Here is an 18393-nt window from a genome sequence, read left to right as displayed (position 1 = left end):
GACTTGATAATGAGACGGGTTACTTGCCCAAACACGAAGGTTGACCCAAAAAGTAAGAAGTTTTGGGCAAAAATATAGGCCTGAAAAATGAGCTTAGACAAAGAATAAGGCATTGCTTTTAAACGAATTGGGCCTAGGATAATATTTTTTAGCTTGAGCCCGACCTGATATAAATTTGCTTAAAAAATTTCCCCTGCTATTGTTTGTTGTTGTTTTCTGCTATTTGTTATTGTTTTGTAGTTGTTTTGCTATTATATTGCTATTATTTGGATATTATATAATTTTTATTTTATTATTAATTTTACTATTATTTTAGAGATATTTGCTTGCTAAATTACTATTATTTTAGTGTATCTGATGTATTATATTTTTTAAATTTATTTTTATATATAAAAAATAATATAAGCGAGCCGAGCCGAGCTCGGGTTTAGTATTTTTTATCTGAGTTAAACTTGGATAAAATTTTAGACTCATTTTTTGAGCTAATCTAAACTTAAAATTTTACATTTGCATGGACCAAATCCGACTCGACTCATGATAAGGTATAATCTCAACTAATTAAATTTTGTACATAATAAGTGAAAAAGAAAAAAGAAAATGCGCCCCTGTTTTCAGTAATTAGGCTTAAGATTTGGGCTAGCCCAAGTGTCCCAACTGCATACCCTGCTTATCTTCCCTACTCGGCCAGGAGTCGACTCATTTACCCTTTTCCCTATACTATATATACACATATGTAATTCCCGAGTTTCAGATCAAAAGAAACTGCGTCACCAATAACATCCATTGCCTCCTCGCCACGTTAATCCAAGGTAACCCTAGTTTTTCTTGATTGTTGTTGTGTATTTTTAGTTTTTTTGTGTTCAAACTTGAATGAAGAAAGAAAAGCATGTAATGGAACAAATTGTTGAATTCGAAGGTTAGATTGTAGGGAATATGGGAAGAAACGGTTTGTGTATGAGAAAAAAACTGAAAGGGGAAGATAAAAGAAGTTATTATATGTTTTCTTAATGAACGAGAATATAGGGTTTAAATAATATTGTTTCATTTGTGATTGGGTGTGAAGCGTTTTATCATAATTGATTAAATAATTTTCCTTCTTTCTCTTGTTTGGAAGGATGGAAAAAAAGGGTTTTTGAAGGAAAACGAGCTTATCCACCATCTAAACTTGGCTTCTAAAGTAAATGAGTTTTAAGATTATGTTAGAATTCGTTTCATGCGAGTTGCTAAGCTAATGGAACGAATTGTTAGATGAATTTAGGCAATCAATAATTTTCCTTCAAAAAAAAAAAGAAAAAAACCCTTTGACGTCTAGCTGTATCTTTCTTAATAGTTTTGATTGAAATCTTTTTCTTTCTCTTGTTTGGAAGAATGGAATAAAAATTGGCTTTTGAAGGGAAAGGGAGTGATGGTCCATTTTGTTACATTCCCCCCCCCCCCTATACAAGCTTATTCACTGTTTAAACATGGTTTCTTTAATAATTTAGTTTTAAGATTCTGTTTGAATTTGTTTTGCGCGTGTTGCTAAGTGAATCGAACATTTTGTTCGATGAATATAATCAATGAAAAATTTTTCCTTTTTGTAATCCATTAGATCAAGACTTTTACTTAATTGCAAACCTTTGATGCCTAGCTATCTATTTGTTCGTAGTTTTGATTAAAATATTATTCCCTCTCTTGGTTATGAGGATGGGAAAATGGGTTTTCGAAGGGGAAGGTAGCGACCATCTGTTTCACTCCATTTCTGTTCCATATGAGCTTATTCACTGTTCATTATTGTCCTCTTTAGTAAATGAGTTTTGAGATTTTTGTTAGAATTTGTTAAACATGGCTCACTAAGTCAATAGAGAAGAGACTCCTATTATACATTAGGTCTAGACTTTACTTAAACTAGGCACATCTTTTATGAACAAAGATAAAGTGTCTTTTTTTTTCTACTTTTGATGATGTGTGCACTTCTGCAAGAATAATGAGTCTAGTTTCAAGTAATGACTTTTAGCAGTGTGCAGAATTCGGGTCAAACCACCCAAACCAACCCAACCGACCCGGTTCGGTTTTCTGGTACAATTTGGGCGGTTTTGGTTTTATGTTGGTTTCTTACATCGGTTTGGGCAGTGATCTTGGGTCGGTTCTGATTTTGAATTTTAGAACCGCTGAAACCGAATTAACAGACTTAACATAATTATTAAATATAATATATATTAAACCCAAACCCAATATCTCATAACACAAATTAAATCTCAAGCCCAAATACCCCCTAGCCACAACCGGCCAAGGGCCTAAACCCAAAAAAAAAGTTGGGAATTAGGAATGAAAAAATAATAATAATAATTCTAATTCCTAAATAAAAGTTACTAATCCTAAAACTAAAAACTAAAAAAAAGGAAAAAAAAAACATTCCCCTCCCTGCTGCAGGCGTTATCCCGTTGTCGGTCGCCCACCCCGACCCCCGTCGTCCAGCAGTTAGCCTCTGTCTGTCGGCCATTCCCCCCTGCTCACCCCTACCGTCGGCCTCTCCTGTCCTCCTCACCTCTGCATCGTAATCATTGTCTGTTGGCCATTGACCTCTGCTCCTCATCTATATCCGTCGGTCGGCCGTTGACCTCTGCCTCTCTCAGTCTTTCAAATCTCTGTTCACTGAATCATTGTTCTAAGGTAATTTCTAGGGTTTATATATTTATTATGTATTTTTGTGTTTCAACTATATAATATATTTCAATTTATGGGTAATGAGTTTGGTGGTTGCATTGTACTCAATTATATAAATTTGTGTTTGTATTTCTTATTGTCTCTGCTATTTTGTATTATGTTATGGTTGGAACTGTTTTATCATCATTTTATCATGTTTGGAAAAAAAGGAAACTAATCTCGGTTTGGTTAGTGGCCGACCGAACCGATCGACCCTAATTCGGGTCGGTTTTGTTGGTTCTCCCCCAAAATCAGTCGGTTTCGGTTTCATAAAAGGAGGAAGTCGGTTTAGTTCGCTTTCGGTTTTTCTGCACCAAACCGACTGATTGCTTGCCCCTAAATTGACTTTAATTTTAGAAAGGATTGAGCTAGGGGTTGTGGATGAAGAGATAATTTACTTTTCTTTCTAGTTTTTTACTTTAATCGTACATTTGCTAGCTCCAATCGAGCATTCTGGTACTGTAGGGCTAAGCCAACTGTATAGTGCCTGCTCACCAGCCAATACCATGAAAAAATCTTTTGGTTGCATCATTTTAGCATTATATATCTGTTGTGACCATATTAACACAAGCTGTACTGATTGCATCTTTTTGCAGATTGTCAAACTAGCAAAAGCTATTCCCAGATATTGGTATTGGTATTTATTGTCCTTTTGTGGTTTTGTGCATCCACCATAAACATTATGGCGGTCCGCACAAGCATTCAGCTTATAGCGTATTCTCAGGAGCTTGTGGACGGACAGCCACTCTATGTTTCTTCAAATTGCCTTCCTGTTAAGGCTTTAAAATACGAACCTGCTGGCCATGCCTTCCATAATGCTGCTCTTAAACTCTTTGGCTGTGAGGAGGATGATACTACTGAAGTTGATGATCAGAAAGTTGGTAATGATAAGGAGCAAGTGTATATGCCATCATCCGATTCATATAGCAGCAAAGGGAAAAAGAAATCTGGTGCTGATGGGAAGCAGCAAGATCACTATGCATTGCTCGGGTTGAGCCATTTAAGATACCTTGCCACTGAGGATCAGATAAGGAAAAGCTACCGTGAAGCTGCCTTGAGACATCATCCTGACAAACTCGCGAATCTTCTTCTTGCAGAGGAGACTGAGGCTGCAAAACAAGCTAAGAAGGATGAAATTGAGAATCACTTCAAGTCCATCCAAGAAGCATATGAGATTTTGATCGATCCTATAAAGAGAAGAATCTACGACTCCACTGATGAGTTTGATGATGAAATTCCTACCGAATGTGCCCCGCAAGACTTCTTCAAGGTTTTTGGTCCAGCTTTCATGAGGAATGGACGATGGTCGGTGACCCAGCCTATCCCATCTTTAGGAGATGACAGTACTTCGCTAAAAGATGTGGACAATTTCTATAATTTTTGGTATAGTTTCAAAAGCTGGAGGGAATTCCCACATGCGGATGAGTATGACCTCGAGCAATCTGAGTCTCGGGACCATAAAAGGTGGATGGAGAGGCAGAATGCAAAACTATCTGAGAAGGCTAGGAAGGAGGAATATGCTCGGATTCGTGCACTTGTTGATAATGCCTATAAAAGAGACCCAAGAATACTTAGGAGGAAGGAAGAGGAGAAAGCTGAGAAACAGAGGAAAAAAGAAGCTAAGGTTCGTGCAAAGCAGTTGCAGGAGGAAGAAGCTGCTAGGGCTGCTGAAGAGGAGAGACGCCGGAAAGAGGAGGAGGAGAAACGAGCTGCCGAAGCTGCTTTACAGCATAAGAAAAATAAGGAGAAAGAGAAGAAGCTCCTCCGGAAAGAGCGAACTCGACTTCGAGCACTTTCTGCACCTGTTTTATCACAACATTTACTTGATCTTTCTGAGGAGGATGTAGAAAGTTTATGTATGACCCTTGGCTTTGAACAGCTTAGAAGTTTATGTGATAAGATGGATAACAAAGAAGCATTAGAGCGGGCTAAACTAATCCAAGATGCCCGTGGATACAATAGCAACACGGAAGAGAAAAAAATAGATGATACGAATGGCTCACATCTGAATGGTTCCGTGGACTCAAATGGAAGTATCCTCTCGAGCAGCAGCTCTGAGAAGAAGGAGAAACCTTGGACCAAGGAAGAGATTGAGCTATTGAGAAAAGGAACCCAGAAATATCCGAAAGGGACATCTCATAGGTGGGAAGTTATTTCAGAGTACATTGGTACGGGTCGGTCTGTGGAAGAGATTCTAAAAGCTACCAAAACAGTACTCCTCCAGAAGCCTGATGCTACAAAAGCATTTGACTCTTTTCTCGAGAAGAGGAAACCGGCAGCAACTATTGCATCTCCACTTTCCACTAGGGAGGAAGTAGAAGGGGTTTCTATGCCTTCAAGGACTGAAAACACAACTGCGAAGACTAGCAGCGCTGAAGACTCTGGTAAAGCTGCAAGTAATCCTGTCGATGTGGTTTCTGGCAATGGTGTTTCATCAAGTTCAGAACAAGATGTATGGTCTGCTGTACAAGAGAGAGCACTGATTCAGGCTCTGAAGACATTCCCAAAGGAAACCAGTCAGCGTTGGGAACGAGTAGCCACTGCTGTTCCCGGGAAGACTGTAAACCAATGCAAGAAAAAATTTGCATTACTGAAGGAAAACTTTAGAAGCAAGAAAAGCACAGCTTAGTCACTTGATTAAATACCAAGGGGGCCGAGAAGTGATATATCTTAAAGAGGGAGTCGTCTTAACACATCTTGGAACCTGCCTGAGCTACAACATATGTGTAACGAAACCAACCTCTCTTCTTAGTTCCTACATTCTGACTTCTGCTATGCCATAGAGGTTTCCATAACAAATGTTTTCTACAGCAATTAGCTTTATATATTGATATAAAATATACTATTTCTCATTGATTTTGTATGGAGCAGTATTTGCTTAGGTACCAATAACAATGGCTATTTTTGTTTTATTTAATGCTATATGGTTTCAATCATTGTTTTGATATATTTGTTATGTTCTTATCATACTTGTATTTCTTTTTATCATTATATTTGTTTTAGTTATTTTTGAGTATCAAATCATCTAATCCATTAGTGTAGGCTCTATTATATGTAACGTATGTGTGTATGGGGCCAAGACGGATCCCAGTTTGATATTTTTGAAGATAAAAAAGGTTAAGGTGGTCAGTATCCTTTAAAAATATTTAAAATATCAAATAAATAAATTAAACAAATTTCAGTAATAAAATATTCATGAATAGTTCTCAATTGATTTTGTGATTGATTTTTTGGTGGAAGGTTGTTGATAGAGAAAAGTTCATTCTATTCTATCTTTTTGAAAATTGTGGTGTTAGTTTTAAAGTGATTTGGATAGACGGTGGAGTGCGATGTGTTGTATTTAACTTATTTTTTTGTCTCACATTAAACTATTTAATTTTTTTTAGTTTTTAGATTATTAGGATCGAGGTTTCTTGTTGAGATACTTTTCAGATGACCAAGTGTCTAAAAAATCATGCTGACTAGTAATGACAAGTCAACAATTCAAGATTAAAAATAATTGTGGCGGTAAGTTTAATTATTATAACTATGAAGTAAAAAATTTCCACACTCACACCAGCATAGTGTATTGTATAAATTTGTAACTCCATTATTGTAAGATAAGTTTCATTTTTTAATGAACTGAAACAAGTATTTCCTAAAAGGAAAAAATTCATCAATCAATTTCACAAAAGTTAACTCATTATTAACAATTTTAGAATTGATTCACATAAAAATTTATTAAAATTATATATTAATAAAATGAAAAATTTATTAAAATATTCTAAAAAGTCTTCAATCTTTGAAATTGAGTGAGTATTGAATATGATATTTGTGAATTTACTTAAATATTAAAATATTTTTATGATTTTTATTAAAATTTAAAAGGATATTTTATCATTTTCTGAAAATTCTTTAATTAATATTTAATAAATATTATTTATTATTTTTAAAATTACTATTTTTATATCTTTTTCAAATTTTTAGTTAATATTAAAAAAATTATTCTCATAATATTTGGATTTTTTTTATTTATGATATTTATATTTTAACAGCCTAAAAGTCACGAATGCATGTTATTTCCTTCTCTGTCACTGCTGACCGACTTCCGTTGAGGGCTTTCCCACCACCAGCTACTTAATCAGATATCGTCTACGATCGCCACTGCCGCCGTGTATCCTCCCCCTTTCTTTTTCCTTTCCTCCCCATCGTTTTCTCTTCACAGTTCTCCCACCGCCTCGTCATTCGATTCGCCGGATCTGATCCGTGTCGGCACCGGTACGGCACCCCTAACTGCCGAGTCCGGGTAATGGAGGTCTTAAGTAATGATTTTTATTTTTGGAAGGATTGTGGTTGCGGGTTCTGGATGAAGAGATAATTTACTTTTCTTTCTAGTTTTTTTTCCCTTTGATCGTACATTTGGTAGCTCCCATTGAGCAGTCTGCTACAGTAGGGCTAAGCCAACGGAATGGTTCCTGCTCACCGAACCAATATCGTGAAATAATCTTTTGGTTGCATCGTTTTAGCATTATATATCTGTTGTGACCGTATTAACACTGCTGTCGAAGGTGAAAACCGAAGCTCAACCGGGCAATAGACGCCATGGACGACAGCAGCCGCCGCCTTCAACAGCGTCGAAACCAGCCCTCCTTTTCTTCTTCTTCCTCGACCGGCCCAACACGTTTCCGGTCTCAAAATTTCTCTACAAATCCAACCAAAACCACCCAATCCTCAAACTTCGTTCCACGCTCCAATTCTACCACTGCAACTACCCCTAACAATACTAGAAATCCCGGCCATATCCGTAACCGGAAATCCGAAACATATGATGGGATTAATCAACAGCAAGAAGAACAAGAAGCAAGAGAAGACGTTGGTTCTATAATTGGAACTTGCCCTTTCATGTGCCCTGGTAATTTATTCATTTAATTATTTCAAAATTTGTGATTAGAAGCTAAAAGTTAGCAACTTTAGTCTTGTTTTAATGTTCTGAAAATTGGGTTTTCCGTATTTTTTTATGTTGGTTTATGATTTTTCATAAATTTGCTCGATTGTTACTTTGGTTACTTATCTTTGGTTCCTAGAAGCTGAAGAAAATGGTAGAAACATGAAGCTCTAATTGCAACTTCACTTTGCAGACATAAATACGAAACCAAGTAGCAATCAGTTTATGCTAGATTGCTAGCTACCAAGATACCTCTAGTACCGAAAATATGTCCGTACGCGTCCAACCATGTTATGATCATGTTTTAACAGTGTCCGACTTTGTTTTTAATTTTTAATTTTATTTTTCCGACACATATTTTATCGTGTTGGAATTGTATCCCACACTTGTACACTGCGTTGAGAGAAGTATCTGTGCTTCTTAGATGCTAGTTATTTATCAAAATATGTAGTTTGTAACCTTTTCATCACTGTTACAACAGATGGGGAGAGGGCTCAGCGGGAACGCCTACGAGATTTAGCTGTTTTCGAAAGGTTACATGGAGATCCTAGGAAAACATCTCCATCTTTAGCTGTCAAAAAGGTAAGCTTTTGTACTTTCAAGCATTTAAATTTTTTTTTGTTTTATTTGTTCGGACAGCTTTTTAATATGTAGTTCATTAAGGTGTTCACAATGGGTATTCATGCATTGCCTTTGAGGTTGATTGAAATTTATCATCTTAAATAAATTGTTAATAAAATTACAGATTGTAATGGCGTGGATTCAGATATCCGCAAATATTTGATCTTTTTTTTTGCGTATTCGGATACAATAATTATCATCCATAACAAATTAGGGGCAAATGCAGATATTAACCATCAGATATTCTTTATCCAAATTCATATGTTAAATAAATTTTGTACTGCTAAATATAATCAATCTTTTATGTTGTTATGTTTATGAATTTGCTATTAATATGATCCTAAAAAATGAATCATGCATGTCATCTACCATGATATCAAAATTCTGGTTGTGTCTATGTTTTTTTAACTCTTTATTTTTCATAGTATTTGTGTTCGATGCATTTTTGGACATGGTCTATCCAATGATTTGAACATCACAGTTAAATCCCCCGACCAAGAATTTAGGAGTCTTGTGCACTTTTATTCTATGTTACTTGGACTCTGTTTTGAGTGTCAGATGTAGAGAGTCCTTAAAGGATCATATCCCCATACCCATTTCCAGATATGTGTTGAATCTGAGTTTTAAATATTGATACTTAAATAAAAATGAAGAGTTGGAGTAACATAACTATGCTACTACTCCTTTATTAGATTAATCACAATCACGTGGAAAGCAATGTTTAATAAATAAGGAAGTTAATCTGTATGCTTAATCCAGTTGCTTAAATATGACAATATCTATTATTTAAATGCATTTTATCGAATGTTGAAGGCTGTTGATAATCCTTTGCTTTTGCTAGTTTTGCCGAACCATATCAGTAAAGCATGTCCAAGCATCGGATGTGCGCCCTCTTGCAGTATTAGAAGATACATTAAACTACCTTTTAAACCTACTGGACTCGAGTGAACATCCTTTTGAAGTGGTTCATGACTTCATTTTCGATAGGACTCGATCAATAAGGCAGGATCTTAGCATGCAGCATATAGTCAATGATAGAGCAATTTGCATGTACGAGAAAATGGTACGATATTCTTGCCCAGGAACATATGCCTTTTATTATTTGGAATCAAATGAGAGTGTTGAATAAGGAGTGTGTTTGTCTAACATGGGTATATTAATTTTTTCTTTCAAGATTTTCATATAATTGGAGGGAATGATTTGCTTGCCATAAACATTTGCCTTTTGTTTAAACCTTTATATTTGTTGTATCAAGAGCCTATGTTACTCAAACTCAAGTGAAAGTGTTGGATACAAATGTTTCTAACATGGGTATCTTCATTTTCATACCTATATCCAAATTTTAGACACAAGTGTCAAACACATATACTTACAGAAAGATGAATAGTCTGAGCAACATAATCATGAGTTGCACCTATGTTCTCGAAGTTGATTGTGAGTGGTGGACACAGATATGTTCAATTTTTCAAGATATTCATATATTTTGAGAGTCGTTGGAGGATTATATCCTCATACACACGTCAAGATATGAGTTGAGTATGAGTGTCAAGCATAGAAACTTAAAAGAAAAATGAAGAGTTGGAGCAACTGTTGTATTGCTTGATTTACTCTTCTCCAGATTCTATGTCAGAATTATGCCTATTGATGATACTTCATTCTTATCACTTGCATTGCATTCTAAACCTTAAAAAAGCTTACATCCTTCATCTTATTGATGATGGTATCTTACTGGTGGATACTGTGTTTTTAACTCATTTATCATTGTAGGTTTCGGTTGGTTATGTTGCTCCAGCCCTTCATTTAACTTGAAGTATCAATGTTTGATATTTGTATTTGACATATATTTGGACATGAGTGTGGGGTTTTGACTCCACAGGGATATTGTCACATGCATGAAAAAATTTTAAACCAATTGAGCGAACTTGTGGGGGACACATGCCTGTAGCCAACTCTTGCGTCCAAATCCGAGTAACATAGCTGGTTGTATTGTGGCAGAGTAGCTTGAATAGTCTTGCTTAGATAGAACGCAATCCAGTGTTGTCAGAATTGAGCCAGACCAGTCGGTTGAACCGGGAATCAAAGGTCCAATCAGTGAGAAATAACTGGAATTAGCCAAACAAATTTGAAACAGTAAAAAGTTGGAAATTGGGAATAGAAAAAACCAGATTTTTTGTTTTTCCTTTATTATTTTTTATCTTTTAACAAAAAGATTTGGATTTTTTCATTGTGTTTTGGTTCATTGTTTATCTTTGAATTTTGAAAATATAGTTTTCTTCAATTTAAAAAAAATTTAATTATTAATTTATTCTTTTTCTAAGTGGTTGAATTGCCCGGGTCAACCAATTGAACCGGGATTGGAGGTCCAACCAGTTCAATCTCTGATTCAGTTCTTACCACATAGGTAAAAGCTTGATCCAATATAGAATCTTTATATATTTCCCCACACAGGTAAAATTTCATGTAATCTCTCACCAAAGGCTCAGAAACTGTACCAGTTCGAGTATTTCGTCATTGCAATATCTAAACATGGAGCAGCTTACAAAGGCTTTGGCATCTCTGTATGTTTTGTATGCAGCTAATCGCAACAACAACTTTGTTTACAAGAATGAAGCACAGTTTCGTTCATTTTATGTGCTTCTTCACCTCGATTCAAAGAACCAACAAATGGTGATATCTATATTTCACTGTTTTCATGACTATGTACTCCATCCATAATTTCATCCTTATTGGTTCTGAACTACTGCTTCGGATTTGCAGGAGGAGTCGTTGTCATATTGGTTTCGCAATGTACCTTCTCCCGTAATGAAGTCTAAAGAAATGCATTTTGCCCGGCAAGTTCTAAGGTAACCTTGAAGTTTCTCAATGCCTACCGCTGCAATTTCTTAATTATTTTCTCAGAAATTAATCTCAAATCAGAAGGGAACTAAGATATCTCTTTATTTCTCTACAGATTTTATCGAATGGGAAATTATAAGCGTTTTCTCTGTACCGTATCGTCTGAGGCATCATATTTACAGTACTGTATTATAGAGCCTAATGTGAACGAGGTAATCTACCACATCATTTGTTGCATAACCTTTCTCTTTTTGGCATTTTCTTTTTTGATTTGTTGCACATAGTTTTCAACCATAGTATTGAGTATAGTGGTACAATGCTTTATGGACATAATGTTAGAAACTTATGTTAACAGGACTCGAGTGTGTGTGACATTGGTTTGTTCATTTTCTTTTCCCTAAGTTTCTTTTCTTGTATTTGAGTTCTTGGAGGATATCCCATACCTATATCCGGATATTTATCGGACACGAATGTTGGACATGAGTACTTCAATAAACAAAGGAAAAAAAAAGCCAGATATAAAAGTTGACATATACAAATTCTGTTATAGTCAATTTATGTGTAAACTATATGAAAAAATTGCTAGAAATATATTTTAACATATACTAAATCAAAATAGAATGATTTTTTTTGTGGAATTATAAGATTGTTTTATGATAAATTTTCATTTTTTAAGCTTAAAGATAAATTGGAAATAGGTTAAATATTCTTCAATTTTTTTTAATATCCTTCAAATTTTAAATTTTACAAAAATTCCTAATAAATGTTAGCCAGTCTTTGGTATTGAGATATGGTCTTTCAAGGACCTTTTAAATACATGAAAAATTTTGAGAATGCTTGTGCCGATACATATCTATGTCTAATATTTACACCCAGGTTCAAGTAACATAGATAAGTTCCTTGTATTTGTTGTACGTGTTTTGCCCTTTAATTTTCATTTCCACTTTCAAATTTTTTTACAGGTCCGAGCACTGGCAATTTCCTATATAAATAATTGTTGCTACAAGCTTCATCCTTATCCTTTGGAACAATTGTCCAAACTTTTGATGATGAAGGTATTATTTCCTACACTTGAGATTTTTTATTATGTTACTTGGATTCAGGTACGAGTGTCAGATATTAGCATGGTCAAAATTTTCTAAGTTTTTAGATACGTGTTGAACACGAATTCTTCAAAATAAAAGAAGAGTCGGAATAACATAGATCCTTTATTTTAGCATTGTAAATCTATGTATTATGATTTGGATGTGGTATTGTTTTTATAGGAATTGGATGTGGAATCCCTTTGCCATGCATGTGGCCTCAAGATTACATCAGACGATGGCGAAAATAAGTCATTACCGACGAAGCAAACAACGTTCTCAATCCCAAAAGAAAGTTTGCAGAGCTACGAACTTGTGGGATTACAACAATAAATGAGGTAACCTTCCCTTCTAACTTAACGGGTTAGACTTTCGATTTTAGGTTAGGGTCCCTTTTTGTATTTCGGGTTTAGAGTACAACAAGACATTGAAGGAAGAAATACAAAAGATAAAGCAATTGCTAAAATTCGAACTCAAAAGCTGTGATACCATATTTGTCTATATATGCATTTTTCTGCAGACAGGTTACAACCATTATATTTAAGTTTCAATAAGAATGGTGGGTGGATAATTCTTGTATACCATATTTGTCTATATATGCATTTTTCTGCAGACAGGTTACAACCATTATATTTAAGTTTCAACTAGACTGGTGGGTGGATCATTCTTGTATACTGTGTTAACATTATATTGTTTTTTTTATCAATAAATATTTTGTGCTGTGAATAATATTATAACTAGGGCTGAATTCTTATGTTGATTGAGCTTTACCATTGTTGATTAATAAATTGGGTATAATTATCACTCAAAAATATCACTAGTTTAGAGTTTAGATAGCATAAAATTTAGCTAATTATTAATATTAATATTATATATATTTTATAATTTAGATGTTAAATGTCAATTTAAATTTTATGTAAAATGCATTTAAAATACATAATCAAATTGTAAGCACGTATATAATTAATATTAAAATTAGGAGATTATTTGTTTTGAACCTATTTATATTATAATATGATTCATGTGTTTTAGTTATGCTCTATGTTATATCTGAATTATTGGTTACTTGATTGATGTAATATTAATATTTTAATTATTTAATTAAAATTGAACTAATCCATATATTAAAGTCTTAATACCTATTTTTATTCTTGTACTATGCATAAATTTTGAATTTGGTACCTCAAGTTTTTTTATTACTTTGGTTCTCATGTTTTCATTTTTGTCTGTCTCATTAGTCCAGTTCTTAACAACCTCAATCAATTAAATGATGTCACATGACAACTTAAATTTTAAAATTTGAAGATATAAACGGGGTTTAAGGCCTTCCAAAGGGTGGTTTTATATTTATATTAATTTATATCTTTATAATTATTTTGAAAGTCTAATTTATATCTTTATAATTTATTGATAATTTAATTTCAATCAATTTCAAAATAAGTAAATAAGAACCATTAAACATAATATTAATATTTTCATCAATTATAAATATTTTTATTGGGATAATAATAAATTTAATTCTCAAAGTTTACATACTTAATCAATTTAGTATTGATTTAAAATTTGGCTTGAAACATTTATACATTCCATCAACAGTGACACAAAATACATAAACATCAAGGGTTAAATTTGTTATTATACCTATCAAAATTATATATAATTGACGAGAATGCTAACACCGTAATTAATTGTCTAAAGTTGCCCACTTTTGGAATTGGCAAACACTAAGTTGCTCTAATTTTTTGAGAGAGATCAATTTACTCAAAATCAAAATTAAGAGGGACTAGAAAGGTGTTTTTACCAATTCTGTTTAAATATGAAATTGGTCTTAACTAGACCTAATCATGGGTCGAGTCACTCAATCAGGCTTAAAGGTTCACTTGAAAAATGTGAGAGTCTGAGCAAAAATATAAACCCAAAAATGGATTTGGACAAAAAAATATTCATTTTTTAAACAGGTTAGGCATCGAGTAGATTTTTTCTACCCAGGCTTGAATGAGCCTAAACTTTCTCTCTATTATTATTTTGCTATCATTTTGCTATCATATTGTTACTATTATTATTATTATTATTTGGATATTATATAACTTTTGTTTTATTGTTAATTTTGCTACTATTTTAGAGGTATTTGCTTGCTAAGTTGTAACTATCTTATTGTTATTTAAATATAAAAGCTTTTTAATGTATTTTCAATTTGTTGGGAAACATTTAATTTAATATTTTTAGTGTATTTGATGTATTATATTTTTTAAACTTGTTTTTATATTAAAAAATAATATAAAAATTTAATACGGACGAACCAAGCCGAACTCGAGGATAGCATTATTAATCTGGATCGAGTTTAGACAAGATTTTAGACTCATTTTTCAAAATCGGACCAGATCTAAACCTAAAAAACGGATTTAAAAATTTATATCGATTTCATTTAAACCCGATTAGACCCGACCCATAATCATGTATAATCCCAAATAATAAATTTTGTTGGAGCTCATATTTTGAGTAATTAGGCTTAAGATTTGGGCTAACCCAAGTGTCTCAGTTGCGTAGCCTGCTTATCTTTCATACTCGGCCGAGAGCCCACGCATTTACCCTTTTACTTACATTATATATATACACACGCACATATGTAATTCCCGAGTTTCAGATCAAAGGAAACTGCATCACCAATAGCATTCATTGCCTCCTCGCCCGTTAATCCAAGGTAACCATAAAACCCCATCATTAACACTAAAACCCTAGGAACTAAAACTGTAAAAGTTACGAGTACATGTTATCTTCTTCTCTGTTATTGCCGACCGACTGCTGTTAGGGGCTTTTAGCAGATCTCTACTATCGCCGCAGCCGTGTATCCTCCTCCTTTTTATCTTTCTTCTCATCGTCTTTTCTTCTCAGTTCTCCCACTGCCGCGTCCGTCGATTTTGCCGGATCTGATCCGTGTCCAGTGTCGGAATCCGTGTCGATCCGGTACGGCTCCCCTAACTGCTGAGTCCGGGTAACGGAGGTTTCAAGTACTGATTTTTATTTTAGGAATGATTGTGGTTGGGGGTTGTGGATGAAGAGATAATTTATGTTTTCTTTCTGGTCTTTTTGTTTCTTTAATCGTACACTTGTTAGCTCCGATCGAGCAGTCTGGTACTGTAGGGCTAAGCTAACCGAATGGTTCCTGCTCACCGAGCCGATATCGTGAAATAATCTTTTGGTTGCATCATTATATATCTGTTTTGAACGTATTAACACAAGCTGTGCTGATTGCAACTTTTTGCAGATTGTCAAACTAGCAAAAGCTATTCCCAGATATTGGTATTGGCATTTATTGTCCTTTTGTGGTTTCGTGTATCCACCATAAACATTATGGCGGTCCGCACAAGCATTCAGCTTATATCGTATTCTCAGGAGCTTGTGGACGGACAGCCACTCTATGTTTCTTCAAATTGCCTTCCTGTTAAGGCTTTAAAATATGAACCGGCTGGCCATGCCTTTCATAATGCTGCTCTTAAACTCTTTGGCTGTGAGGAAGATGATACTACTGAAGTTGATGATCAGAAAGTCGTTAATGATAAGGAGCAAGTGTATATGCCATCATCTGATTCGTATAGCAACAAAGGGAAAAAGAAATCTGGTGCTGATGGCAAGCAGCAAGATCACTATGCATTGCTTGGGTTGAGCCATTTAAGATATCTTGCCACTGAGGATCAGATAAGGAAAAGTTACCGTGAAGCTGCCTTGAGACATCATCCTGACAAACTCGCGAATCTTCTTCTTGCAGAGGAGACGGAGGCTGCAAAACAAGCTAAGAAGGATGAAATTGAGAATCACTTCAAGTCCATCCAAGAAGCATATGAGATTTTGATCGATCCTGTAAGGAGAAGAATCTATGACTCCACTGATGAGTTTGATGATGAAATTCCTACCGAATGTGCCCCACAAGACTTCTTCAAGGTGTTTGGTCCAGCTTTCATGAGGAATGGGCGATGGTCGGTGACCCAGCCTATCCCATCTTTAGGAGATGACAGTACTCCGCTAAAAGATGTGGACAATTTCTATAATTTTTGGTATAGTTTCAAAAGCTGGAGGGAATTCCCCCATGCGGATGAGTATGACCTCGAACAAGCTGAGTCTCGGGACCATAAAAGGTGGATGGAGAGGCAGAATGCAAAACTTTCCGAGAAGGCTAGGAAGGAGGAATATGCTCGGATTCGTGCACTTGTTGATAATGCCTATAAAAGAGACCCAAGAATACTTAGGAGGAAGGAAGAGGAGAAAGCTGAGAAACAGAGGAAAAAAGAAGCTAAGGTTCGTGCAAAGCAGTTGCAGGAGGAAGAAGCTGCTAGGGCTGCTGAAGAGGAGAGACGCTGGAAAGAGGAGGAGGAGAAACGAGCTGCCGAAGCTGCTTTACAGCATAAGAAAAATAAGGAGAAAGAGAAGAAGCTCCTCCGGAAAGAGCGAACTCGACTTCGAGCACTTTCTGCACCTGTTTTATCACAACATTTACTTGATCTTTCTGAGGAGGATGTAGAAAGTTTATGTATGACCCTTGGCTTTGAGCAGCTTAGAAGTTTATGTGATAAGATGGATAACAAAGAAGCATTAGAGCGGGCTAAACTAATCCAAGATGTCCTTGGATACAATAGCAACACGGAAGAGAAAAAAATAGATGATACGAACGGCTCACATCTGAATGGTTCTGTGGACTCAAATGGAAGTATCCTCTTGAGCAGCAGCTCTGAGAAGAAGGAGAAACCTTGGACCAAGGAAGAGATTGAGCTTTTGAGAAAAGGAACCCAGAAATATCCAAAAGGGACATCTCGTAGGTGGGAGGTTATTTCAGAGTACATTGGTACGGGTCGGTCTGTGGAAGAGATTCTAAAAGCTACCAAAACAGTACTCCTCCAGAAGCCTGATGCTACAAAAGCATTTGACTCTTTTCTCGAGAAGAGGAAACCGGCGGCAACTATTGCATCTCCACTTTCCACTAGGGAGGAAGTAGAAGGGGTTTCTATGCCTTCAAGGACTGAAAACACAACTGCGAAGACTAGCAGCCCTGAAGACTCTGGTAAAGCTGCAAGTAATCCTGTCGATGTGGTTTCTGGCAATGGTGTTTCATCAAATTCGGAACAAGATGTGTGGTCTGCTGTACAAGAAAGAGCACTGATTCAGGCTCTGAAGACATTCCCAAAGGAAACCAGTCAGCGTTGGGAACGAGTAGCCACTGCTGTTCCTGGGAAGACCGTAAACCAATGCAAGAAAAAATTTGCATTACTGAAGGAAAACTTCAGAAGCAAGAAAAGCACAGCTTAGTCACTTGATTAAACACCGACGGGCCGAGAAGTGAGATATATCTTCACTAGGGAATCGTATTAACGCAATTCAGAACCTGCCTGAGCTACAACATATGTCTAACGAAACCAACCTCTCTCCTTAGTTCCTACATTCTGACTTCTGGTATGGCATAGAGGTTTCCATAACAGAAGTTTTCTGCAGCAATTAGCTTTATATATTGATATAAATTATGCTACATGTCATTGATTTTTGTATGGAGCAGTATTTGCATAGATACCTATAACAATGGCCATTTTTGTTTTAATTAATGCTTTATGGGTTCAATCATTATTTTGATTCTAATTTACCCTACATTTTTGTGATTTATACTAAGTTGCTATGTGTTGTGTATCTTTTACAAGTCATGAACATCATTTTATATGTGTCGTTTATTGCGATTTATAAGCATAAATGCGTGTGCATGTATGTATGTTAAATTTACTGGAGAATCTGAGTGACTCTTACCAAAGCAGATGTTGACACATACCAAAGCAAATTTGGGTTCATAATTTCATTTGCTTTCACCACTGTTGTTGATGCCATCACCACCGAAGCAGGAGGAATTGGGTGGTTGTGGTCGCCCTCGTTTTTAATATTCAACCCATTTTTAGTTGTTTATATTTTTAAATGTTTTATAATATTTAATTTTGTTTTTATATTATTTATTATTATTTATATGTTTTAATACTCAACACTTTTTTGTTCTCGAGATGGTAATTTCATTTGTCAAATCATTAATATTTTATAGGAGGCTTAACTTATAAATTAGTATTTAAATTATGTCTTATTAAATATTTTTTGGCACGAAAGATATCTAAATTTTTTTTAAGGTGGTATCTTTTTAGTTTTTATACAATATTGGGGTAGGGATAGGGTAACATATATTGAAAACGTGTGTCTGCTCCATAAAAGTCAATGTGGTATCTT

At 35.1% G+C, this 18393-nt stretch overlaps 3 protein-coding genes across 9 annotated transcripts; all 3 read left to right on the top strand.

Moving 5' to 3' along the window:
* The first annotated feature begins 669 nt into the window (after nucleotides 1–669).
* Nucleotides 670–5632, top strand: LOC105772184 (uncharacterized). 2 transcript variants are annotated; one of them, XM_012593501.2, is made up of 2 exons: nucleotides 670–809; nucleotides 3282–5632. In XM_012593501.2, exon 2 carries the CDS (start codon nucleotides 3368–3370, stop codon nucleotides 5312–5314), a length of 1947 nt encoding a protein of 648 aa, XP_012448955.1. In that variant the 5' UTR covers nucleotides 670–809; nucleotides 3282–3367; the 3' UTR covers nucleotides 5315–5632. The 2 variants fall into 2 exon arrangements, with proteins under 2 accessions (XP_012448955.1, XP_012448954.1); XM_012593500.2 differs by lacking the exon at nucleotides 670–809 and adding an exon at nucleotides 2503–2652.
* LOC105772185 (uncharacterized) lies at nucleotides 678–17769 on the top strand. 5 transcript variants are annotated; one of them, XM_012593504.2, is made up of 3 exons: nucleotides 14798–14848; nucleotides 15040–15111; nucleotides 15413–17769. In XM_012593504.2, the coding sequence occupies exon 3, from the start codon at nucleotides 15499–15501 to the stop codon at nucleotides 17443–17445; it is 1947 nt and encodes a 648-aa protein (XP_012448958.1). In that variant the 5' UTR covers nucleotides 14798–14848; nucleotides 15040–15111; nucleotides 15413–15498; the 3' UTR covers nucleotides 17446–17769. The 5 variants fall into 5 exon arrangements, with proteins under 5 accessions (XP_052488110.1, XP_012448956.1, XP_012448957.1 ...); XM_052632150.1 differs by lacking the exons at nucleotides 14798–14848; nucleotides 15040–15111 and adding an exon at nucleotides 678–809; XM_012593502.2 differs by lacking the exons at nucleotides 14798–14848; nucleotides 15040–15111 and adding an exon at nucleotides 2503–2652.
* Nucleotides 6731–12884, top strand: LOC105772186 (SAC3 family protein C). Of its 2 annotated transcripts, XM_012593505.2 has the most exons (8): nucleotides 6732–7576; nucleotides 8091–8191; nucleotides 9072–9293; nucleotides 10679–10897; nucleotides 10988–11073; nucleotides 11181–11277; nucleotides 12028–12120; nucleotides 12331–12884. In XM_012593505.2, the coding sequence occupies exons 1-8, from the start codon at nucleotides 7267–7269 to the stop codon at nucleotides 12478–12480; spliced, it is 1278 nt and encodes a 425-aa protein (XP_012448959.1). In that variant the 5' UTR covers nucleotides 6732–7266; the 3' UTR covers nucleotides 12481–12884. The 2 variants fall into 2 exon arrangements, with proteins under 2 accessions (XP_052488111.1, XP_012448959.1); XM_052632151.1 differs by lacking the exon at nucleotides 9072–9293 and having other exon boundaries at nucleotides 6731–7576.
* Nucleotides 17770–18393: the final 624 nt, after the last annotated feature.

The sequence above is a fragment of the Gossypium raimondii genome, chromosome 6 (assembly GCF_025698545.1).
Source record: "Gossypium raimondii isolate GPD5lz chromosome 6, ASM2569854v1, whole genome shotgun sequence".
In the NCBI taxonomy this organism is placed as follows: Eukaryota; Viridiplantae; Streptophyta; class Magnoliopsida; order Malvales; family Malvaceae; genus Gossypium; species Gossypium raimondii.
Note: the sequence above shows the minus strand (reverse complement) of the source record. Positions and strands in the feature narration are given on the sequence as shown.

Bases quoted from the DNA above. Each gene is read 5' to 3' on its own strand.
- LOC105772186 (XM_012593505.2), top strand. From the start codon at position 7,267: ATGGACGACAGCAGCCGCCGCCTTCAACAGCGTCGAAACCAGCCCTCC. The intron at 9,294-10,678 runs GTACGATATTCT...TTCCCCACACAG, and splicing joins TTTGCATGTACGAGAAAATG to GTAAAATTTCATGTAATCTC. The intron at 12,121-12,330 runs GTATTATTTCCT...TTGTTTTTATAG, and splicing joins CCAAACTTTTGATGATGAAG to GAATTGGATGTGGAATCCCT.
- LOC105772185 (XM_052632150.1), top strand. From the start codon at position 15,499: ATGGCGGTCCGCACAAGCATTCAGCTTATATCGTATTCTCAGGAGCTT.
- LOC105772184 (XM_012593501.2), top strand. From the start codon at position 3,368: ATGGCGGTCCGCACAAGCATTCAGCTTATAGCGTATTCTCAGGAGCTT.